General features: G+C 42.1%; 1 protein-coding gene across 2 annotated transcripts in view; it reads right to left on the reverse strand.

Moving 5' to 3' along the window:
• Nucleotides 1-23,056, reverse strand: part of Chchd3 (coiled-coil-helix-coiled-coil-helix domain containing 3) — a 264,762-nt gene extending 241,706 nt beyond the window's left edge. For both annotated transcript variants that reach the window (XM_021164672.2, XM_029478369.1), the window contains exons 1-2: nucleotides 22,797-23,056; nucleotides 12,181-12,268 (exon numbers count right to left, since the gene is read on the reverse strand). In XM_021164672.2, the coding sequence (XP_021020331.1) occupies nucleotides 12,181-12,268; nucleotides 22,797-22,877 (169 nt within the window). In that variant the 5' untranslated portion in view covers nucleotides 22,878-23,056. The remainder of the gene's footprint in view (nucleotides 1-12,180; nucleotides 12,269-22,796) is intronic.
• Between the last annotated feature and the right edge of the window lie 3,182 nt (nucleotides 23,057-26,238).

The raw sequence follows: 26,238 nt of genomic DNA on the forward strand, positions 1-26,238 counted from the left end.
CCTCCCTCCCTCCCTCCCTCCCTCCCTGAATCTAAAGATGTGAGGATGGCAGCATTTCCCACACTCCTTAGCTTTACTGCATACTGAAGGCACTACTTGTACCTGCCACTCCCATTAAGCATCTGCATTTCAAAACAAAAACAAAAACAACACAAATAGTTACAAATCAGAGAAATCCCCAAGCCCTTAATTCCAACAACAGTTCCTACTATTTCTGCACCCAGGAAATATCCCTCTGGCTCACCTCCATCCTCTACCACCAAAATCAACATGTCTGACTACAAACTCCTGATCATCCTTAGCTATTCAAAGTCAACATGGCCACTTCTTTCAGGGAGTTTATACTCTGCCTTCTCCAGGAAGTGTTAGTCCTTGACTGGTCCTGTTTTCCGGTCTGACTCGCACTGCAGTGCTCCACTCTGATCATCTCTAAAAGCCAGCATTTACCACAGTACCTGATACTGCCAGTACAAAAGCATTTGCTGGAACATGGTAAGAAAACCCAGTGAAAGGCAAAGGGGTAGGCAGAGAGGCCATTCACTTTGACAAGGGTCAACCTAGAGCTGGTAAGGGGTGGCAGTGAAGTTGCAGCCTTGGCTGCTGTGTAACAAAGGGGGAAAGAGCCTTCTATTGATCTCCTGCTATATTTCAACAACTGCACATTATCCCATTTAGTCTCTATGACAACCATGTGAAAATGGCATTAGCCTCTCCATTTTACCCTGGAGGAAAATGAGACAACCTGCCCAAGATCACACAACTATTAAGACTATTAAGTGGCAGAGGCTCTCTGAACACTCAACACATACCACACCCCTCTCTTCAGAGGTGATTCATCTACTGCCTTTTGTTTCCCATTGAAAGGTTTGGGCTCCTTTCCTCAGTGGTCCTGTTTTTGAGACACAAAAACATTTCATGGCGACCAGCAACCCAGGTGATGATCCCGTCTCTGGGCCTTTGCACCTGAGACTAGTTAACCTGGAAGGACATCAGAAAAGATGCTAAAGGTCTGAGTACCTGGGAGGTCTCTGACAGTTCAATGTCACCTGACTAGAAAGAATAGGACAGTTTTCAATCAAAACATAGTATGTTCTCCAAAAATTTCAGTTCAAAGTCCTACAAACCTTAATGAGCAATTAAACTGAGCGGTTTTTAAAAGTCCATTTTTAAAAGTTTTTCTTTGCCATTTTTTGCAAAAAGATACAGTTATTAAACAAAGGCTATGTCAGTAAAGATACCAAGTTTAATAGCACAGGAAAAAATAATTAGAGAAAGTAATTTATTATGTATATGCTTATCAGGCTTCATAAAAGTATTTTTAATTATATACTGTTTTTCTTTTTTTATTAAAAAACTAATAAAGTATGCCAAAGGTCAAAGAATAATCATGAAAAGAGGACTTCCCATACTCTTATAATAATCACACTAAAAAGTTTCCAAGACAGAATATTAAAGTAACATTTTCAGCAAAGTCTTTAAAAGATATCACAAATGCAGCTCATGGCTTCAATCCCATGGGATTTCCAGAAGTGAGCATGTTCCGCAAAGCAAGCTGTACTTGGTACGTCCATGCTGTTCCACATAATTACATGAAAGCTGCTGCTGCCGCTGCTGCTGCTGCTGCTTGGCTGCCATGGATGGCACTGCCATCACAATGGCTTCAAGAGTACGCACAGAGCCTAGCCAAGTTCCACAGGGAATATGCTGAGTGCTGCTGAGACCAGTCCACTAAAACAATGCTATTTTGTTAAATCATTTATTTAAAGCTAGATCTGGCTATGTATGTCTATAATCCTAATACTTGGGAGATTGAGGCAGAAGGATTGAGGCAGAGTTCAGGACCAGCTATACATAACAAATTTTGAGGCTACCAAGGGCTACATAGTAACCTATCTCGGAAAAAAAAAAAAAGCAGCAAATTGGTGTGAATCATCATACAAGATTCAGCATCTAGAACCTAGCTGATATGACAAAACAATGAAAATGTTTTAGGAGTTGCTGAAATCAAATTCTGCTTTAATACTTTTGATTTAAATCAAAATGATCCTGAACACAGTAATTGATTTCTGTATCATTCCTCTGGTCTATCCTGAAAAACAACAGCCTACAGCAATCAATATTTTATCTTATTTTTTAAAGTCATTACATAGCCATTATGTCAACAGCAAGACTAATTACATCTGATAAATTAAATGTACCTACTAAAAGAAAATGCTGAGCAAAACCAATCTGGAACAGTCCAGCATATAAGAGTTTTGGGTTCTTTCTTTCTTTCTTTCTTTTAATATTTTCAATGTTTTTTCTCTGTTCCTTTTTTGTTTGTTGCTTTTTCTTTCCTTTTTAAAAACACATTTGTTTATTTGTTTGTTTGTTTAATGCATATGAATATGCTGTAGCTGACACTCCAGGAGAGGGCATCAGATCTCATCACAGATGGTTACGAGCCACCATGTGGTTGCTGGAAATTGAACTCAGGACCTCTGGAAAAGAAGCCAATGCTCCCAACCACTGAGACATCTCTCTAGCTCTTGGGTTATTTCTTTATTTAGCATTTAGATATTGATCTGATCAAATACACAGGGAAGTTAGTCTCCCTAGCTCCTACACATTGGCCTAAGCTGGCAAAAAGCAGTAGACCTCCCTTCCACCTATGTCAGGACACCAGAAGCCTAAGGCCTCAGAGAGCTAGCCTAGGGGTTTTGAGAGAGGGGGCAGATAATCTATCCTTCCAGGAAAAGAAGTATAAACTGAGGTAAATCCCTACAAGAAGGTATGGTATAAGCAAACTTAATTTCCAAGGGTTCCAAAGCCCCAAGAAAACATGAGGACCTAGTCCTGAGAAAACAGCCAAGGTTCCTGACCTCTAGGCCCAGACACACTAAGCTAACTATAGTGGTTTAAATAGATATAGTCCCATAGACTCATGTAGTTGAATGCTTGTCACACAGGGAGTGGCACTAGTCAGAGGTTCAGCCTTGTTGGAGGAAGTGTGTCACTGTAGGGGCAGGCTTTGAGATCTCCTATGATCAAGCTGCATCTAGTATGGCTCACAGACTCCTGCAACCTTCAGATCCAGATGTAGAACTTTTAGCTCCTTCTCCGGCACCATGTCTGCCTGCACATCTCTACATTTTCCACCATCATAATAACAGACTGAACCTCTCAGACTGTAAGCCAGCCCCAATTAAATGTCTTCCTTTATAAAGAGTTGCGGAGGTCATGGTGTCTCTTCACAGCAACGGAATCCTAATGAAGACACTAACCTAAACCAAAATCCCAGCAGCAAAGCAGCTATGAAGGAAAAAAAGTAACGGCCCAGAACCCAACACCCTGCTCCAGCCCCTTTCATACTCTGGCAAGTCTGGGCTTATGATTATTTCCTTTGCAAGCCAAATCAATAACTAGGAGTGGGGGCAAACTCCCCACAGCAGGCTCCACTCCTGCCACTGCCCCAAGCCCCACTTTCTTAAGATGGTATTCTAAGCACCTCTTTCAACAGGGAGTCCTTGGATCTGCACAGCTGAGACCTGAAACTGAAGAATGTGAGTATCACCCCAAGCATGGGCAAGATCCTCACATCCATTCCCACCAGACCCAACCCAAAGGAAAGGCCCTCTCCTCCTTGACTCTCGCTAGCACATCTACCTACACATCAGGCTTCACTTTTCTGGCTTGTTTCAGCCCATTTACTCTATAAACTGCTACTGAACAGCTGGCAGTGCAGTCCTGTAGCTGCGAGAACAGAAGTTGAGCAGTGAATAAATAGTCTCTGCTCTCAAAGGCTTTTAACCACACAGTGGGTATAAGAGACAAGCATGTGTATACCTACATTACAATGAAATATATCTGACAAGGATAAGTCAAATTTATGAACCAAAAGGAGGTGTTTGGGCGGTCTAGTCTGGGAAGATGAGTCCGTGGCTTCTGAGGGACCATGCAGACTCTCAGAGACTTTCTTTCTTCTATGCCTTTTAGCCTAAGTGCAGGATCAATAGGTCAGTGTTTACCTACAGCAAACAACAGTTCTGCAACTGCTACCCTGCTCAGCAAACAGACTGTCAACACTGAAGCCATGGAAGTCCAGAAGCAAGTGCCCTCAAGGAGGTCCTGATAGGACAGAGGAGAAAACAATTATTCTCTGAAAGAGACTAAGCAAAGTACAACTAGGGAACTGCACATGAGATGCTGCACACATGACAAGTCCAACAGGGCCTGGGGTCCACCAGGGTGGTCACCAGCCTGGGGTCACTCACAGGGTGGTTTCCGGGAAACTGAATGTAGGAGTCCTCCTGATAAACTTGGGTAAAAAGTAAAGTGGGGTGGGGTGGGGTGCAGTAGGCTTCACAGCTGGGGGAGTAGTGCGGAGACAGAACAGAACAACACAGTCCACACCCTCAAAGGGACAAGTTCAGGGACACTCAGAGCTTCCATTCTGGCTACATGAAAAGAAGTTAGGCATGACAGAGGAGGGTCTGGGAGATGACAGAAAAAACTGAGGCCACAGTGTGTTACAGGACCATGATGGTTGTAGGAGATTTAGACTTCCTCCTAAGAGGGAAGAAGAGCCTCCCACATCTTCAACCAAAGAATGGCATTATTGGTTTCACCGAAATGAAAGATTTCTACGGCTATGCTGAGAACAGGGAGGGAAATGCAAGGCTGAAGGCAGGGACCACAAGCACAAGATGGTTTGAGCAAGGCAGGGGTAAATGACTGGCCAGACTAAAGCAGCAACACCATGATGGAAGAAACCATAGAACCTGACATTAGAAAGCAGTAAACCTAGAAGAAAGCTATGGAACTTCTAACCAAACTCAAGAGGAGAAAGTCAAGGTGTCCTCAAGATGGCAATGACAGCGAAGCAGGCCTAGAGCAAGAGCAGCACTACTGCCAGTGTGATAAAGCTGGGAAGTGCCACCACCACCCTGAGTGCAGTCTGGCTTCAAGAGACCATGTACTTCAGTACCACACACACACACACACACACACACACACACACACACACAGAGAGAGAGAGAGAGAGAGAGAGAGAGAGAGGACAACATGCTCTTTCACCTTCCATCTTTACAGTAACCAAAGCGTTATCAATGTTACCTACAACCAAGTAATTTCAGGCTCCAACCATTGGCTGCCAGCTAATTAGAGCACATAATCAACTATCCACTCACTCAAGGGAACCAGGAAATTGTCTCAAGTATGCTCCCAAGGCCTTGCAAGATCCTCCAGTACTGTGACAGCTGTCAACAAAGTGTCGAGTAGCCCTAGGGATAGAACAGGTTTAAAAGAAAACTAATAAACAGTTATTGTTGCACCCAAGCAGCAGGGACATGGCCTAATACAGAACACTTCAGGGACAGCTGGACTGTCAGGGAGACAGGAAAGGGAACAGGAAGAAGGAGGATTCTGGGTCACATATCACCTTGTTTTTAAAATGTTTCTTAAAAGAAAACATCATCAACAACAATAACCTATCATTTGGCTGACAGCTGGAAAGTGAATGGATTTATTTTGAATATTTCCACATACAATAGCAAAACGTACATTTGAAACTCCATTGGGCATTTATTCTAAGAGATCGGGGCCATCCCAATGATGCCCTATAAATCTGTCAAATTCCAAGAAATGCTGTAAGATTGTTAATTAGGCATTTATTTTACAACTGGCATATAAAATTTGTCAGATAGCATTTCTATATATTGGTCTTTATTCTCCATACTCCAAGAGAATAGTTTATATAGACGATGTCTTGCATTTTATAAATCTCAACACAGAATTACAAATTCCTACTTTACAGCTTTTGCCTCTAATAATTTCTATGATTTATCCACCAACAATTCTGAGAAAACACAACCCATTCTTATAATCACTGTAGACTTAGTATCCAAAATCTACTGTAACAAAAATAGGGTGTTCTCTTAAAATAGCTTCTTTTGCCTATAGTCCTTGAATGTGCAAGTAGCTGACTGAACTCCAGATATAGGAACTGTGGTTCCTGCCATTACTCCTGCTCAATCTTCACATCCAGGCACCCCATGCTGCTGCTGCTTCTCAGGAAGCCACTGGTCCCCATGCCACCTATAGGCACTTATACACGCACGGTAAATTACACAGAGCTGGTCTCTAGGTAGAGACCACTTAAAATTTACTAAGAAGCAGCAGAGCCAACAGTTAATACACTAACAGGAAATCACCAGGCAGGGAACAACTGCAAAGTATGACTCAGAAACATTCCAGAAAGTACTAAGCTTTGCTCTGTAAATCCCTTTCCTATGGCACTGTAGCTATCGTGTGTGGGAACCCTCTTGCACTGTCTTCAGACTGTCCTGAATATATAAATGTCCTAGCCAGGGATTGGCTGCTACATTAAAAGGCTTACATCTTACTTGTATGTTCAGATAAGCTGATTTTAAGCTTTTGCTGGTTTCTTAGAAGAAAATGCAAAGCCAAGAGTAATGAATCAGACAACACCAAGGCGAATGGGCCAGATGAGGAGATAAGGACTGAAGCAAGGATCATCATGACCCAGCCATACAGCTTTATTATCAGGTCACCAGGTCCCAAGGCCCCAGGATTTACTATATTACATCTACAAAGAGCATAGAACAGCCCCTTCCCCATGTGGTTTTCAACCCACCCTTTCCTTATCCTGACAAGAAACCACTTGTCTCTGTTACTGTTCCACTGCTGGGAAAACGCCACAACTGAGGCAACTTACATAAGAAGCAGTTCAGTGGGGTTTGCTTACAGTGTCGGAGGTTAGCACACAACCAAGAAGCAGTGCAGCACGCACGCAAGCACGGAGCTGGGGCAGCAGCTGAGAGCGCGCATCTACCCACAAGCTGCAGGCAGTGAAACCTCAATGCCCATCCCCAGTGACACACCTCCTTCTACAAAGCCACACCTCCTAATCTTTCTAAACCATTCCACATCTAAGGACTAAGCATTCAAACGCATGAGCCTATGGGGACCACGTTCATCCAAACCACTCCATCATAAACTCGTCTCACTTCACCTGCTCAAAACTCATCTGTTAAACCCGTAGTGCCACACAGTTAAAGCCCTCATGGCTTCACACAGTTGAGGACATTTCTATTCTTTTTCTTCTTCCTTACAGTGCCAAATAAAGACCAAAAAAAAAAAAGCCTTTTTTTTTTTACTTAACAGGAAAATGATCTTATTTTACACAATGGTAGAATATACATATTCTTGCCACCCTGATTTCTTTGTTAAATATAAAAATATCAATGAAAAGAATCACTTTAATTTTAACCATAAAAACCATTTAATAAATAAAAAAGTTTTATTATTAATATCTGGAAGTTCATGAAGAAGGAAGCAACTAATGAAATTTCCTAATCTTGTATCTTAAAGTTAGATGGAACTCTCAGTAGCTGCCAGGACCACAGAGGATGAAATGAAACTCCTTAACTTCTCCAGCCTACAGCCTCATCACAATTCATCTGCTCTATCACTGACTCTACAGGGTACCTGCCACATTAAGAGCCCTCAGATCCCTTTTTCCTGGAGGTGTGCCTCAAGTCCACATGCCTTCACGTCACACTTCTGCCCTGCTTCTTTCTTTCCTATAAGCCTTCCAGCCTTGGGTGCACACTCTCATCTCATTTGCATATTGTTTACTTCCTCAGAAGTCCTGCACAGCACCATCATGTTAACTATGATTTGACCAAATTGGTTTGAAGGCCCAAGATCTCTGCCATACCAACATGTGTTCACAGAAGGAACAAGCTCTGAGGATTCTTCGCTACTCATGTGTACAGGTGCAGGGTGTGCTCGTTAGAGATTAGACTTGATGCTTTAGAACCTCTGGGCGAATGATCCATTACAGCAATGCAAAAACTACAGATCAGGATACTGGCATACACAAGGTTTCACACATGAATGATGGAGACCTACAACACTGCACCTTCACTTAATGTGAAAACTCCAGTCAAAGCGGTAAGCAAAACTGGTAGACTTTGAACTTTCCCTACAGTGTTGTGTCTAAATGAGCCTTAAAGAGCTGTTTAAAATAACTAACAGAGCCATATTCTGGGAAAAAATACATACAACATATAGATGAATCTGTTTCCCTAAATTGGCTGCTTAGTTTGGGCTGTGCTATTTCCTGCTCAGATTGGTTTCCTGCAGTTTGTTAAGGCTGCCAAATACTTAGTGATCTCAGCAACACGCTTAACACAAATCGGGAAATCTTTCCTATTTTTCACAATGACAAGAAATTTACAGAGAAACTTGCACGGTGAAGATAATAATAAGAATAAGCTCATTTGTCTTTTTTTCTTCCTGGATTTATCATTTTCATCAGGTTGCCAGTGACTTAAGAAACCAATAAACAGCCTCCTAATACCATTTCCTGTCTGACTTTCTCATATTGATCTGGACACAGTTTCTTAGGAGTGGATAGGATCAAACATGAGAGGTCTGACCTCACCACAAGCCAGCAAAACTAAAAGATCAAGATGAAGGGAAGAAAAGCCAAAAATAAACAATGATTTTTAAAAATCAAAAGATGCAAGATGTTACTAAAAAGGTAAGAAAGTGCACACAATGGCACTGAGCTAAGAAAAGAATTAGCTGGTATAAAAGCAGATCAACACAGCTGTGACCTGCAGCACAGAACTGCAGGCAGCAAGGACACGTTAAGTCCTTTGGAGCACGTTCATCTATTACAGTGGTGTGGCCGTCTGCTGTGTGTCACACAGTTTATTGTTTGCCCAAACAGCTTTACATGCAAACACTTATTGCAACGAGTCACTGATCTGCTTCAAGGTTTCTCCAAAAAAGAGAAAAGAAAAGAAAAGAAGAGAAGAGAAGAGAAGAGAAGAGAAGAGAAGAGAAGAGAAAAGAGAAGAGAAGGAAAAAAGTTTCAGCCTTAAAAAAATTACTTTTGTTGCATATAAATTATAATCTCCAACTATATATACATACATGTACACAAATATATTTATATTTACATATATTTGACAAATCTTAGCTTTTATACTCAGAAATCCTACAGCTCTCAGTCCATCAAATACACTGCCCTACATTCACACATATGAATAGCCTAGAGCTAGTATGAAAAAATCCTGGGAGAGAGAAAGCATTTTAATAAATATTAAAAATTCAGGTCACATTTAATATATAATTTACTTGATACTGAAAAATGTAGAAAAAGCTAGTAACGTTTTCATCAATATTCTTGTGTAGACTTGAAAAGTTATTTCCAAACACATCTGAATTATGAATTGTAAGAACTGAGTGTACCTGAAAAACACATTTCCATTGTATTTCCTTTTCATCAGTTTTTATGTAATTTTTAATGGTCAAAGGTAACTAGTGGCTACTCTTTAGTACAAACAAGTCTAGTCTGATCACAAGGTAGTACTTTAATGACCTCAGTACCCAGGATGGTCACAGCTGAGCATGAGTCACAGTCCACTGTCATGTCAAACCTGGAATGGGGACAGATTCCTCAAGAAAGCCAAGCTTATCATACCATCCATGCCTGGCTCTTGGGTCAGAGATGCCATGGGCACTCACAGAAGTCAGCAGGCTAGCCTTAACTGTCTCAGTGTGTCAGTATAAGAAACCAATCCCGAGGGTAAGATGGCTCAGCATGTAAAGGCACTTGCCCTGCAAGCCTGACAACCTGAGTTCAATCACCAGAATCACAGAATCAAGTAAAGGAGGTTGAAAAGAATCAATCCCATGTTATCCTCTGACTGTCACGCTATGACACACAGTGTACATACACACACACACACACACTCTCTCTCTCTCTCTCTCTCACACACACACACACCCTCTCTCTCTCTCTCTCTCTCNCTCTCTCTCTCTCTCTCTCTCTCTCTCACACACACACACACTCTCTCTCTCTCTCTCTCTCTCTCACACACACACACACACACACACACACTCTCTCTCTCTCTCTCTCACACACACACACTCTCTCTCTCACACACACACACACACTCTCTCCCTCTCCCCCGCGCCCTCTCTCTCTCTCTCTCTCACACACACACACCAATTAATTAATTTCTTTTTTTTTTTTAAGCCAATTGCAAAAGGAAACCATTTTCTCTCCTTCAGCTCACTACAGAATGAGACTCAGTATGGGAGCTGGAAGAAACACTCAGAAACCGAGGGTTCTCTCCTGAGCCCAGCAGAACAGCTAAGGCAGCCCCTGCCTTCCTCCAAGTTTCGCTCACATCTCTTCTACAAAAGAAGCAGGAGGTCGTGCAAACTCATAAAATAGATTGGTGCACTCTGGAGTCACACGGGTGAGCTCAACTCTCAGCTCCGCTGCTCAGCAGCTGTGTGACTGAGTGACCACACTGTGCCTCGGCGTCCTTCTGCATAAAGTATATTATGCATAAAGAATAAAGCTCCTTTCTTGGAGGTTTTTAGGAATAAGGTCAGGTAAGAGAAAAAGGACTTAGCACCACTCTTAAGTATCATTTCTTACTTGTCACTTCATCAGTGTTTGCCTGAAGAAAGCAGAACCAATCCAATTTTAAAACAAGTTCCAAATTCAGAAATATGCGTAAATCAAAATTTACTCCTAAACCAAAATATTTAACATTAATTTCAACATCTTCTAGGGTTTGTTGTTTCTTTGAGGTCTAGTTGTTACAGTATTATTAGGCATTTAGTTATATATGCACGAAATCTAAGCTCTTTGAAACAACTCACAAAGCTTCATTATTTGTAATGCAGGCATTTGGTAACTGTTGCCTGGATTTATAAAATTAGATCCTAAAATGATCAAAAGTGGTTACTTTCAAAATATGCAATAAACTTTTTCCTAATTGAATTCAACAGTTGATACTCAGCATGCACTGAGAAGCAGGTATTACCCTAGGAGCTGGTAACTTCCCCGTGAACAGATAAGGACAGAGGCCATGAGTTTCCGGCGTGAGTAAGGAGAGCAGGTGGGCGAGAGGTGAGTGAGGACGCAATTCTGAAAGGAAGGCCGAAGCCGGTCACAGTGCATCTCAGGTCACACCACATCACACCCCACAGAGATGCACCTGAGCCATGGCATGAGCTGATTCCCACTTCTCATGAAACCATGAAAGCAGCTATGTGAACAGCACAGCATGGGCTATGTGCAGAGATCATAAAAGGTGACGGTTATCTGGACTGCAGCAGTAGAGATGGGCCAGAAAGGATGTGTTCGAACGCATTTTAGACAGATAGCTGACAAGATCGGATAGTGGCTGAATGTAAAGAGTAAGGAAAAAAGAAAAAGAAACGTGCAGCTCCATTTAGGGGCTGACGATCTGCTCTTTCCTGAAAAAGATGGGGCAAAACCACAGGTCTGGAGAAGAATAAATAGGCTTAAGTTGGATATGTGCTTGCCTTTCATCTTGGTAATTAACCATGAAGATGGTTCAGCACTCCTACTAAGCTGTTGTTACTGATTATGCTCAGTATCAGAAGCTCAAATTATGTTGCCAACTCAATGGTCAGTTTGAGACTCACAACTGCCCTCCCCCCTCACGGCATGTGCACAACAGCTCATCTTTCTCACTTTTATAACCTGCAGCCAAATGAGCACCTCCAAGAATTCTTCATCCAAAAGTAATCACTCCCACATTGTTCTTGTCATTTCACAATCAGCAGCATGGCGGTCATTACTCAGGCAGTACCAGGAACAGTGAGAAAGCACTAGTGTTGTAGCCCAGCAAACAAAAGCTGGGTCTGTGTACAGGTGAGAAGAAAGGGAAGGGCTGGACACCGACACAGCCAGGTGCCTGTAAATACTTGTTGGATGAGCACACAGGTCAGCAAAAAGGTTAGGAACTGGATGAGAAAAACAAAAGTTCACAAGTTGAAAGCAGAACTAAGCATTTTAAAGGAAACCCTAATAATGATTTTTAACATTCAGCCTAAAAGCTGAACATCCGCCGGGCAGTGGTGGTGCACACCTTTAATCCCAGCACTTGGGAGGCAGAAGCAGGGGGATTTCTGAGTTTGAGGCTAGCCTGGTCTACAAAGTGAGTTCCAGGACAGTCAGGGCTACACAGAGAAACCCTGTCTTGAAAAACAAAACAAAAAAAAAAAAAGCTGAACATCCAAATACCAAAAGGCAAAGAGCAGCTGTGCTTGACTTCCTGAGTCAACTTCTCTACTTAGGTTTTTTTAATGAAAACCCCTAAAATAAGAAGGCCACCATACCTGAAGCACCATAAACGCTGGAATATCGCTGAGACTTAGAGCCAGATGGAGAGGACTCCTTCATCCGGTCGATCACATTTTCTGAAAGCTGAAAAGGGGACATGAGAACGGAAGTGGTGAGACAAGAGACAAGACAGTGCACTGCATCCAAGCAATCCCCATCTACACCATTCTGCAGAGCGAATGGCCTGCTCAACTAGACTCACACAAGCAAAAACAGGCCACCCCCCAGCACTACTCCTTTATTTAGTACTACACTGTACTACTAAGTGCTTATTGCAAATGTTTCTTAGTTTCTGCTGTGCACTAAATTATCATCTCAGAGAAAAATCAAGCACCAGAACTCCTTCAGTATTCATTCAGTAAATATTTAGTAAATACATATGTATATATGTATGTATATATATATATATGTGTGTGTGTGTGTGTGTGTCAACAGACCTCAGCTTGCTCCTCTCTCTCTCTCTCTCTTTCTCTCTCTCTCTCTCTCTTGTGTGTCACCTCCTCTGCTTCCTCGTTTGCTCCTTCCCTCCCTCCCTCCCTACCTCCCTCCCTCCCTCCTGTTCAAGTGTTCAAGGCTAAGAATGCACAATTGCTTTCAACAGTTTTTATTAGGCACTAACTCTGTGCCAAAAATAGACTAGACTTGGAGAATTCAAAACCATCAAGCTGCTAAGAGAGAAGTGAAATAAAGAGCCAAGTTGTTTAAGTATGCCATGAAAAGTACTGCCAGCCTATAATAGAAGTTTGGAGACACAAAAAGGGTGAGGCATCCAGCCAGCCTGAGGGTATGGGGCTTGGGTAGAGACGCAAAGAAGAGTCTCAGGAAAAGAAAGCAATGGGGCGAAGAATCGCATTAGGTATAGAAATATGGTTGCCACCACTAGACTCGGCCAAGTAGAGAAATCAAGTCGTCAGCTGGCAACAGGCCGGAGGCTCTGGGGAATACTCCAGCCTACAGATTTGAGTCACAGGTCCATGGTCACTACTCATTATGCTTTTGTATTTTCGTGATAATTTTTACCAATGTCTGACACTACTGTGTTCCTTTCCCACTACAGAAAAAGATGACAAAAAAAGCAAAGGTTTTGATGTCCTATCACTATATCCCCAGATTCAATAAGCATGAAAAGTACAATGATTAGGCAATGAAGGACCACTATATATGAATCAATGAGTGAGTGAGTGAGTGAGTGACTGACTGACTGACTGACTGAGTGACTGAGTGATCAAGCATAGTGAAAGAGAGGATATAGAAAAAAGTGGATATTTTCTACTATCTTAAAACTCTTAGGAAATGAAGTCTGAGCTTAGTACAAACTAAGTTTCAGGGGCCTGAGGATTTTAAGCAGGGTAATAACATAATCAGATTTACATTTCAGAGATCACTCTGGCTACAGTGTAGACAACAGATTGAAGCAGGGTAAGAACAGAAGAAGGACCCCGGAAGGAGACTAAAGGACCAATTAAGAAGCTATTAAGCATATGTCCACACAAAGCCTTGCACAAAATGTGCATACAGGCATTATTCACAATAGCAGGAGTGGAAACAAACAAATGGCTACTTATTGGTGAATGGATAAACAGAGCATTATGTATTCACAGAATAGAATACATTTCAGTAATAAAGAGGAATGACGTTCCAGTAAGAGCTACAATATGATATATATGAACCCAAAAAGGAAAAAAAAAAAAAAACATAAAACTAAACACCAAAGACCACATATTACAAAATTACTTCCTTTTGAGAAAAATGTCTATGTAGCCCAGGTTAGCCTCAAGCCTCCTGCACCTACCTCCCAAGTGCTGGGATTAAAGATACAGGTTACCACATTTGGCTATGTTTAGTCTATTTACATGAAACCCCCAGAAAAGGCAATTCTATAAATAAAACATCAGTAAACAGAGTTACCAAGGGCAGAGGTTAAGGATAAACTGAAAAGAACTCAAGATCTTACTCAGATTAGGAAAATGTCCTTAAAAGGTTACAACATAGCATAGTGCTTATTCTAAGAACTATTGGGTTACAACATAGCATAGTGCTTATTCTAAGAACTATTGAAAGGTCTATTTTCCAGACATGTCAATTATTCTACAATGAAGTTGTTGGGAGGGGTATTATTTTGGTAATACAATAGGTAACACATTTAAAAGATACTTAGGGCCTAGCATGGTAGCACATGCCTGAGATCCAGATAACAGAGGAACAAGAGTTCAAGGCCAGTCTGGGCTGTATAGAAAGACTTGACCCCTCTCCCCCCACCAAAAAATATGTCTACAGGGTATTTGGGATTCAAAACTGCTAAATGGGCTTCGTGCTTATTACACACATCACTATCCTCCTGCTATACTCACCCAGTCCTTAGCAAGCCTGTATAGTAAATATTTACATTATCTCTAATGTGTAAGTGAGAAAAAAGTACTGCCAGACAAATACCAGGCCCCAGATGACAGTCTCACAGCAGCGAAGTTGTTCCAACTCAGCAAGTGCAAGTTTCAAGGTCAATATCAGATATCCCTCTTCAACATCGCACTCAACATCTGATAAGACAAGGAAGCGAGGCCCTGGGGCTTTGGGGTCAGGTAACAGGGCAATGCTCCTGCATACTGAGGTTCTTCATACCTCCACTTCCTTGGCTACCACTCTCTGGCCTTAACTTTCAGTATAACCACATAAGCACTGTTAAGAGACACTAGTGGTAATCCTTTACATTTGTATTTATAAAAACAAATATATATTTGCAAAGCACCTTATCTATATGGCTTCCCTTTCACACTTAACCCCACCCCGTCATTACTGCCCTCTTCCTGAATGAGTGCCTTTCTGACCGCTCACTGCACACATTTCAGAGGACTCTAGCAAGTCTTATTTCTCCTCCCCGCCTCGCAGGGCTTCCTCTGCCTCTGCTGCAGGCCTTGGGGCTTCAGGTCTCCGACTCGGTTCTTTGCCCTTACTCTCTTATCATCCATGTGCTCATGGTATTCCTAGCAAATGACTTCGGATTTAAACATCCAAAAGCAATCACTCACCAAATTAACTGCATTTCATTTCCTGCCTCAGTTTCCCTAGAGCAGGATAGCAGACATTTGCTACCATGTCCCGCCAAGCCCTTCTTAACTGTTGTGGATAAATTCATGAATTCTAAAGCCCAGCATCCTGAAAGCCAGGAAGAAACATGTTTAACTACTCATTAGACAGCTACCCTGGGGCAGACAGAAGTGTCTAATACCCAGTGTGTACAAAACAGAACTTGTGCTTGTCACACTGTCTTCCTCCACTTTCCTTTTTCCTAATTAATGCCACTGTTTCCATCCAGGACCCCGAATCAGAAAGGGCCTGCCTTTAACACTTCTTATTCTCTTAGCCACGACTTCCTCCCTCGTCTCACGTCTCATTTGCTAATTCCCGAGCTTAACTTCTAGTCTCTCCCTTAACACGTCACACGCACAGGTAGCTATATTGTTATTTCTGCTACTGTTACCTTGCCTCAAGACCCTGGTTTGATCATCCAAAAGCAATCACTCACCAAATTAATTCTTCATTCCATCCAACCATACCTGCCTAGCAGAACTATGGTTCCCTGTCCCCACTACACCCATTACAAATGCCCCACTAACAGAGAACCCCCGCCCTAGCTACCTCTCATAGCGCTGAGCTCCTGTAGATCACTGGGTCATTCACTCAACAAATATTCCAAACACCCAGTGCTAACTCAAGCCTCCTGGGACACTTGTATGAGCTGTCTATACCTTAACAGGTACTTCTGTCTCAGGGCCCAAATACAGTAGAAGTGAGATAAGGAAGGGAGGATGGCGCTCAACAACTGTGCTCCCTGGAGACAAAGGCCATCTCCTCTCTCAGACCACCAGTCAAATGAGAAAAGGGAATAACAACAGGCTTCATCTCCTGAAACCAGAGCCAGCTACATTTTTTTTCTTGTTGCTTTGTTTTGTTTTGTGATTCTAGGGGTTGAACATGAGCCTCCAGGCCTACCTCAGAGCTACATCCCCAGCAGAACCAGCTACATATGCATATGCATATGCATATATATATATATACACACACATATACATATATATATACACACACACATACACACACACATATGGGGAAAGGGGTTGGGGTTTTTTGTTGTTATTGTTTTGTTTGCCTGTTTTGCGTGTCTTGTTTTGCTTTCTTTTTTGAGGGCTAGCCTCAGCTCACTATGTGGCTGAGAATGACCCTGAACGCCTGACCCTCCTGCCTTCACTTCCCGTGTACTGGAAAGAGAAGCATGTGCCCCAAGTATGGCTTCATGTTTTCTGAAATTCATCTACAAGGCTGCAAAAGCTTTGTTAACATTGACTCCAGTGACTCTGAGTGACATCCAGTTACAGGGGTACAAAGCCCAGCACTGGCTGCCCCAACCTCTAGTCACAGCTCCGGAAGCATTAGAACCCACCAGTCTTCCTAGATACAGTAAGAGCACACCGTTCCCTCTCATGGGAGGAAATGGGTCTTCATTTCTGAAGCTCAGGGCTATTTTAGGATATATATTACATTAACTGATACATAATACATTTAATTCATATGTAGCATATATTTCATAACAATTATTATATTAATGTTACAATATATTCTACATAACTCTGAACTGTTGGGACCAGAGCTCAATAGTAGAACACTTGCCTAGCAGACATAAGGCCCTAGGTTTGATCCTCACCAACTAAAAAAAAATGGCAATATTACATGTTATCATTACCATAAGCCATTATATAAAGTTCATCAGTTTATTTAATTTACACATGCAGTAACTTTTACATTTTAATTTACATTTCTAAATTTCAACCCAAAATCAAAGCATTGCAAAATTAAAATTACACATACCTATAACTGGTCAGCAACATAAGCCAAAACTCAAGTGTTAGCTATAAACACTGATCTGTGCATTTAATTACACATCTACTTCCCCTTCAAAATCTATTTTATATAGCAACTACAAAAAGTCCTTTCGATCCCTAAAGCAGCCTCAAAGCATTGCCCTTCAAACAGAAACAGCTGGCTCAGTTAAGAAGACAGCCACCTCACTTCCCCTGTCTGGGAGGTCAAAGTTTTGGCCACTGTGGGATATGAGGACTACAGTATAGCATAAACTACCTGGCAGGTACTCATATAGCTACAGCCACTGACTTGTTTCTTCTAGTTCACTCTTATCACCTGGGCCTAAACTTACCACAGAGCTCCTTCTCCACAGGAGCTGAGGATGTCGTCGGAAGCTCTTGCCAGCGTCTGTTTAGGTCCTAGTAGGGGTGTGTAAGACAGTGATTCTCAACCTTCCTAATACTGCTACCCCTTAATACAGTTCCTCATGTTGTGGTGACCCCCCAACCATAAAATTCCTTTTGTAGCCACTTCATAATTGTAATTTTGATATTACTATGAATCATAATGTAAATATCTACTTAGACGAACCTTGTGAAAGGGTCATTCAACCCATGGGTTGAGAGTCACGAGTGCAAGGATTGGGTTTTCTTTCCCTAGGCTTTTTGGGACAGAGAAGTAGAATATGACTACTATGACTACTATACAACCCAGCAGTATTTGTTACCTTTTTGTTGGGTTTGTGGTTTCTCTGATGCCTCCATATTTGCTCCTTAGTGCTATCCTAGCGCCAGCCACACATTTCTCAGGGTAAGTTATGGTTACACATAGCCAAGCACATACATGTCATCCAAAGAATCCACGATAAGCATAGTACAGAGCTGATAAGCCTGCATGTTGCAGGGTTGGCTGATTCAGGATCACCCTTCATTTCTTCTTCTACAGCTGAATTCCTGGGCCTGGACCTTGAAGGTGCACTGGTAGCCTGCGGCTACAATCTTCCTCAACTCGAGCACTGTCAGCTGTCCCAGGTTATACAAACAGCAGCCATTCTCTGCCGTCTTATCTGCAAACTCAGGTCTCACCTGATCTCCTCTGGGAAGAGGCACTCACTTGTAAGGCAGCAGACAAGACTGAAAGATGCTGACCAAGGTGATAGACACAACCTGTAGCTGTAAAACAGCTGAGCTCTTCTCTGTGATGGAAACCAACCCAAAGCTGATAGAGGTAGGAATCAAAAGCACAACATAAGCTTCGGTAGGAGCTGGACAAGCAGCCTCAACAAGAGGAAACTCTCCAGGAAACATATTTGTCTAAAAAAGGGCTCTGCCGTTAGAAAAACCTTTTCCCATCTGATATACTTACCTTCTAGGTGCCTTTGGAATCTCTATCCAGACAATACTAAATGTGAAGTAACAGCCCTCTACACATTTTTTGATGCCACAAGCTATACCCATAGGCCTCTGGACTCTGGAGTCCATGGATTAATTCGATGTACACAAAACTGTGTACTCAATGTATTGGTGAAGGCAGAGTCCATACCTTATAAAATTCACAGTGGCCTATGTATCTAAAGAACCACAACTACAATACGGGGCGATCAGACAAGCAGGCCTCTTGACAGAATTAGCTGGCTCGCTCTGTCTACCTACCCTATTCAAAGACAGTTAAGCGGGAAGAGCTTGGCCACTGGTTAACTCACACTGTGGCCTCCAAAGAGCATTATATATATCAGCTAGTCAACCCACTTAACTCTTCCCACCCACTATGCTTGGTCTTATCCAAAATTTACACAAACATACCACCCACTGATCCAGAACTGGGTATTTTTTCAGATACAGGAGGCTGAGTAAGAGGAACAAAGATAAAGTCTTCTGCCCTCTGAGAGGAAAGCTCAACTTATCTTTGAGGCGGTAAATGTGGGAGTCACATGACACCGAACAGTTTACAACTTCAGCCCCTAACAGTTCTTTAGATGCCTTTAGATGTTTCTTATCAAATTGATTTAAAGAATACCGATGCAATTTTCTCTCTTGGTTTTCCCTCCACAAAGGAACAGGGCATTTTCTGTGAGCACTAGTTCCCTGCTACTTTTTTAAGGTGTGACTCCCGTAAACAAAAGAGGTGAAATGGGATGGCAGGGAAAACACACAGACTCATTTCTGTAAAACATCTCCTTTTCAGTTCACATGTAGCTTGCTACTGTGTTCTGAATCCTAGGAAGCTTAAGATGGCCCAAGACGTTCACAGACCCTACAGTTGTAAGTAAGGGACCAATCCTCTATCAGCTAACTAAATCACTCAGTCCCTATGACTAACCAAATAAATGCATAACCCTCACTAACACTGAAGAACACTACAGCAGCCCACATTAAGAAATCTCTTCAATGAGGGGCCCTCGACTACCACCATCTGCCAAAGCACATGGTGTGTTTCACAAAGGTGTGCATGGTGCTCTGAGTGACTCCTGTGAATGTCAGCTTGCAGCTTCCAGGCCAGCTACAGAGATTCATTATGCCAGCAACAGTGATAAGTATAACTTTGAAAATGATACTCATTGAAGTTGACATTTGCTCTGAAAGAGTTCACTCACAGCTCTGATGTTTTAGATAAAGTTATGAAAGGCCGGGTTCTGAGCACACTTTCTAAGCAGGCACAGCAGGTGGACACAAAAATCCTATTAAGCCCATGTAATGTGAGGCAATAAAAGTATGTGTTTTTCTATCACTAGAAAATTTATTTGAGACTTAGAGAGAGTGCAAGGCAAGAGGGCAATCCTTCATTCAGTTCATATGAGTAGTTCCATATGCAAAATTGAAATCAGGTATTAAGAATACAAGCTGTTTTACAGAGGGCAAAGAAATACTAGCAACAGCTCAAAATAAGGGAAAAAGAGCATATATAATACCATAAAAAAGGAGTGCCTGCCAACAAGAAGAAACTTGAAACTTGACCCTGTTTCAAGTTGTAGGCCCTTTAAGTACAAGCCATAAGCACCTCAGCAAGAAAAATATGGATATTCATGATCTATCAATAAACTCAGTGTACTTAGTGAGTTTTCTGTTGCTCACTAAATGCTATTCATTCTTATTAGGATAACTGAAGATGAAATTACTATCCTCATCAATGAAACGGAACCCTAAACATTCTAAAATTGATCAAAATTGGAAAACGCTTCTTCAGTCAAGTTTCATTAAGCCATAAAATCCAAAACTGAAGTCTGGACCTCACTTGTCCATGTTTTAGCAACTGCCTGAAGACAAAGCCTTGCTTTCACGCTAAGAATACTGCTGTCGTGCCTAAAAGCAAAGCCAAGAAAAGTATCAAGGGCAGCTACAAGAAGTTTACAAGGCTCAGACGAAATGGATGATCTCAGCGCTCAGTCTACCCTGTGAGGGTCTCACACAGAGAGAGACACACGTTAATATGCAGTTACAGTGAAACTCCAGAGAGGGAAATGCAATCAAAGATAACTTGTCCATGCCATAAGCTATACTAAACCCTACAAAGATCTGAACCCAGGTTTGTTTGATTCCAATGCTCTTTCAAAGAACTCTGTAATTTAAAATGTGAAAGGAACCCTACCATAATGATGACTGCTTATTTATAAATCTACAAAGCAGCTTGGAAATATATAGATCAATGGTACAGTGCTTGTCTAGCACATGGGAGGGCCTAAGTTTATTTCCCAGCACCTCAAATAATAATTAATAATAATGATGATAATCAACAGGTGTTCTACATACCTTATCCTCTAATCCTAACCAAAGAAAGTGATAACATTACACTTTAGGAATAAGGATGTGTCATCAGAGAAGCGACTTGTCCAGAGCCACAGGCTAATTAATTCCAAGTTGGCTTTCTCCTGTCCATGACCTCAAGGAACCCAAAATGGCTCCAAGTCCTTCCAATTCAACAACATATCAGTTTTGAGAAAAGCTGTAAAAAGCTATATTTTGTTCAAAAAAAAAAAAAGCAACCTGACAGTGTCAAGAAGCCCACGCAACTTGTGAGCTAGAAAACAATAGAGATCTGAGAGATGTACACAGCTCTACCAGTCTGAAGAAAAACTGAAGGAGAGAACGGTCGAGGAGATTACAGGCAATCCTTGAAAAGACCAGAAGCAGAGGAGAACCTTGCCAAGGGTATTTGAAGAAGAGCTGCATACAAATCAAAATCAGCCTGCCTGGGCCTGGACTCTAACAACAGAAATAAAATGTATCTGAAAAAAAGGAAATTTATGTCAAGTTGTATGGCTGAAAGACATAGTTGTTTTTTTTTTTCTTTTTTTTTTAAGTTTACAAAAAGCTCTTTAAAACAATCTTACCACTTGAATGGAATACATATCCCTACTGCCCTGCCTATCACTCTACCCTATATAATATTGTATCTAAATCTCCATGCTGTGCCCAAACTCTTACAGTTTGTGTCATTGGCCTGTCTGTGATGAAACATGAGGAGAAAAACTTAATGCACTGTTCTAAACAAAGTTTTCTCATCTGAAATTTACTTTCTTTTTTTTTTTTTAAAGTTTTCACTCTCTAGTGTGGAACATTCTAAGCCTTTTATCGACTTTCTTTTCCTTTCTTTTTTTTCCCCTCCACCTCTGTACAAAACACAAGTTTGCAATAATTCTTATCTTACTACAAAAAGTACCAACTAAACCACAACAGGCAAAGGGTTCTATCACTAGTATAGTGAGAATTGCTGGTCACAGACCCAAAAACTCAGTTCAACAGTCTGGAGTTTCTAATCAATAAAACTTTAATAAGTTCTTTTCAAAGTAACAAATTTCAAAGGAAAAAGTTTTCAAGCAGTTGAAATGTTTTTAAATTTTTATTTCCTTGTAACTCTTACATAGTTAATTAAGAGTAGTTGTGGAAAAGCAGTAGACAGAAAATATGAAGTACTCTAAAACCTTTTGAAGTCATAGTGCTTTATTTACTAGATACAGGTAAGTAAGTGTACTTCCCAAAGCATGAAGCTCCAAAGTCGGGGCAAAGGAGAATATTAAAGTTGTTAGTGTGTATACTAACACCCTAGAGGAAATTCAAGTTTTCAGTTCATGTATCAAGTACATGCAGAGGGCATTTAATTAAGTCTCTATATCGAATCCCTTAGGAGTTGTCATAGTTCTACAACCTTGAAGGCCTGCAAACCGACCTCCGCCCCTAGCAGGCTGGCAGTTATAGGCCTGTATAGTCCAACTGGGTCAGGTTCAAAACTTGGGCCAACAAACCACAGGGGAGGTGCCTGGGAAAACGACATTTTCAGGTGGAAGGGAAAGAGCCAGAAGCCAGAAATTAGCAGCAGGGTCAGGAATGACTTGAATGGTAATACCAGAAGAGGGGCAGGGAATAACAGAGGCAAAGAGGAGTAATCCTTAAAACACCAATTCACTCTGAGAGAGAACTGTGCGTGGAAAAGAAGGGCTTGGGTCCTGTACAGGAGGCACACGGACCGGCACAGTGAAGCAAGAGTTTTAATAAAGTCCTGCAACTAGTGAGCAAGGACGACCGTGGTGACCCGGCACCACCACCCCGGCACAGTGCATGGCTCCTGGCACACAACCAAGAACTTTCTCTGAATGGAGGTTCGGAGTCTTGAAACTACGAGCTTCTTCCCAGAGACCCAGACTTCTAGCGGGACAGCAGGGCCGGCCGAGAGCGGAGAAAGCAGGTGCAGCTGTCCCAGGCACATCTCGGCGTTGGGATCCGAGGTCAAAGGCTGCCCTCCGCCCGCCCACGGCACTCACCCGGATGCCCTTCACCACGGTGATGTTCTCGTTCTCGTCCGCCTCGAAGGTGACCCGGCGGGTGCTAGCGGTCCCGCCCATGGCTCCTGCTTCTGTCCCCGCAGAGTCTGGAGCGTGGACCTACGAGCACGTCAGGACCCACGCGCACACTTGCGCGTGAAAGCCCTGGACGCTTCTCTTGCGGGGCAGGAGCAAGGCCACGACCCCAAAAAAAAGCAAGGAGAAGGCGCCGGTCCCAAAAGCCCGCCTCCTCCGGTCACGTGCCAGAAGTAGGCCGCTTCGGGTTAGCCGGAGAAGCAAGCTGCCCGCCTTTTATCAGAAGGTGCACTAGGATTGGCTGGATGGCACCCGGATGCTATGGCAACAGGTGGTGCTTAACAGGGCTTCCGGAGCCTCTGAGAATAATGGGAATTGTAGTCTCGATCTGGCGCTCTAGGTGCTGTGACAGATCTCACTCCCTAAACTGTAAAGTGAGCCGAGCGTTCTGGGAGTTGTAGTCTTGACGGCCCTGAAGGCCTCCTTCTGGTTTACTTTCAAAAAAGTTTGTTCACCCAACCATCTTGTTTTGCAGTTGACTCTAGAACCTTAGGTCAGTTAAATAAATACAGGCTCTCAAAGCTAGATATGGAAGATGCACTCCCCTAAACAAGCAGCTTGTATATTCCAATTCACAAATCTGTAACAACTAAACTTAGCATTTTGCCACTTAGTCTTTTAAAGGGGCCGAGACTAAATTTGCCTGTGTTCCTATCTTATGACTTTGGTATTTGTCAGTCTGTGTGAAATGCAACTTTTAATTTAGGGCTTTCAAATCTACATGCGAAAATACACGGGAAAAATTATTTACACAAAGATACAGACAGAACACTGCTTCTCATGTTTGTGTCTCCTATTCACTTACATAAGTTAGATCACAGGATGATTAGACAGAGGAAAATGACCGATTCGTGGAGGAATTATAGCAGCGTGAAACAAAGTCGAGATGATCTGTTTTGGAAAGTTTCTAGCTTGGTACTTTACCTCCAAGAAGTCTAAAACTTTTAGGATACCCACACACACAGTTTCAGTTTTGTTGTTATTTGGTTATTTGGTTGGTTTTAGGGGGTTTTTTTTTGTTTTGCTTTTTTTGTTTGTTTGTTTGCTGTCAAACACTGTTGCTAAAAGTACAGTATGATCTTAGATTTACGGAGCCAGAGAAATACTCTTTCATTTAGAAATTAGATGGATGGGGCTACTGATGTAGCTCAGTTGTCTATGCAATGCCCCAGGCCTGAGCTATGTGAAGGTGAAAAAACAAGAGGGAAGAAGAAGAGTGGGGGAGACAGGGAGCAGAAGGGGGAGGGGAGGGGAGGGGACAGAACTAGCTGAACAAAAATACCTCTTTCCATTTGCCCTTTTCAACATTAAAAGACAGAAAATACAGCATACCATGGCATCCTCCTAGGCCAAAGGGATTTACAATGTTGAAGAAATATTTTTGAGCTTCAGTTATTTGTCAGCATGTCAGAATCTGTAGCACAAGACACTATGTCCCTCCCGCTGCTATATCCCAGCATATAGTAGCAGTGCCCTTCATCTCATTGTGTCATTCTTTTCAACACATGTGCTCTAAATTACATGATATTCCCCTGCAGTTCTGAAACTGCCTGCTCCTGTCTGTGTCCTCCCATTACATCACAGTTGAGTTTGCTTCTGTTGAGAACCCAGATACACAGGGACTACCGTTCCTTACAGCGTGTCCTCCCCATCCACAAACACAATCACCTCACTTCCTACCCCATATACGGCGTGTATTGAAGGGTGCTTCATAGAGCAGTTGCTCAGTCTATATTTACAAAATTAGAGGCTTCCATACGGAGAGTGAGGAGATACAAATAACACTTGTTAAAGACGATGAAGGCCAAGGCTGAGAAGGCAATGGATGCCTTCCATCAGAGCACCAGAAGCATCCGGGTGCTCTCCTCACCAAAGGATCCAGAATACTTCCCAACTCCTAGTGTGTTTCAAGCAACACTAAATAGATCTTCTTTTAAAAAAATTTAATACATCTTATGGGGATGTTGGGGGGCACCCACAGTGACAACACGGTTCTCCCCAGGCCAGTTCCAGGTCCATCGTCCCTACCATCTCTTCCTGAACTCTTGAGAACAGATGGTCTCCCCTTCCCTCTGGCTATAGCTTCTTCATGGCCATCTACTCCAAAGACAGCATTCTCAAGCCAAAAACATAGGTTAGCTCAAATGAAAAAACAAAACTCAAACTTGAACCTCTTAGATTCTCTCTCCCTTTTCTCTATTTTTGGCATCGAGTCCTCAAGTTTCACTGTGAAATTCACAGTACAAGAGGAAAAGCAGAGCAGCCTGGATAATGAGTTTGAACGCGGAATCATCACGGCAGACTAGAGAGAGGTGACACGGGGACTGTAAGCAAAATAAAAACATCCAGATGGAAAGAAAGAAAGAAAGAAAGAAGTAAAACTGCCTCCGTCACACATGACATGATCTTATAAATAGAAAAACATCTCAAAGAATCTACTAAAAAAAAAGTAATTTTTTTAAAAAGTTCAGCAAGGTTTCAGAATATAAGCTCAAAGAACTTCTTGTGTGTCTCTATACACTACAACTAGCAAGCCAGAAATGAAATGAAGATATCCAGTCCATCAGGAATAGCATCACAAATTTGATAAATGGATAAACATGACTCAGCATTTCCAGATAATGGAATAGTATTGAATAATAAAAAGCTACAAAGTGCTGGGATATGCTACAATATGGAAGAACCACAGTGTTATGTGATAACTTGAAACACTGTGACAGGGGGCTGGAGGGAAGGCTCGGTAGTTAAGAGCCCTTGATGCTCAGGTTCAGTTCCCAGAACCCATGTGACAGCTCATAACTGCTAGGAACTGCAGTTCTCAAGGACAAGACCCCTCTTCTGAGCTCTGCAGGCACCAGGCATACACTTGGAACACAGACAGACAGATAGACAGACAGAATACATACATGATATAAATAAATGTATTTTAACTCTTCCCAAGAAAAACCCCAGACACGGAAAGACTGCATGTTATGTGATCCCATTTAAGTGAAGGGTGCAGAATAAGAAAATCTATGGAACACAAAAGTAGCCTGGGTTTAGGGGCCTGGGAGGGTGAGTGGAAGATGGAGTTATAATTGGTACAATGTTTCATTGCAGAGCTATTGATAGAAAGAGGCTAAAATTAGTTTATGGTAAGGGTTCTACAGCCCTACCAATACACTAAAACTGACTGGTGCACTTAAAGTAATCTTTTTTGACATGTAAGTTACACATTAACAAAGAAGGACAGAAATGTATTTAGCATTCAATAAAGTCAAATGGGAAAGGTTTTTAATAAAAAGGTGGGACTTGAGACAGAGATCAGTGGCAGAGCATTTGGCTAGCATGGACAAAGCTCTAGTCT

This window comes from Mus caroli, chromosome 6 (assembly GCF_900094665.2).
Source record: "Mus caroli chromosome 6, CAROLI_EIJ_v1.1, whole genome shotgun sequence".
In the NCBI taxonomy this organism is placed as follows: domain Eukaryota; kingdom Metazoa; phylum Chordata; class Mammalia; order Rodentia; family Muridae; genus Mus; species Mus caroli.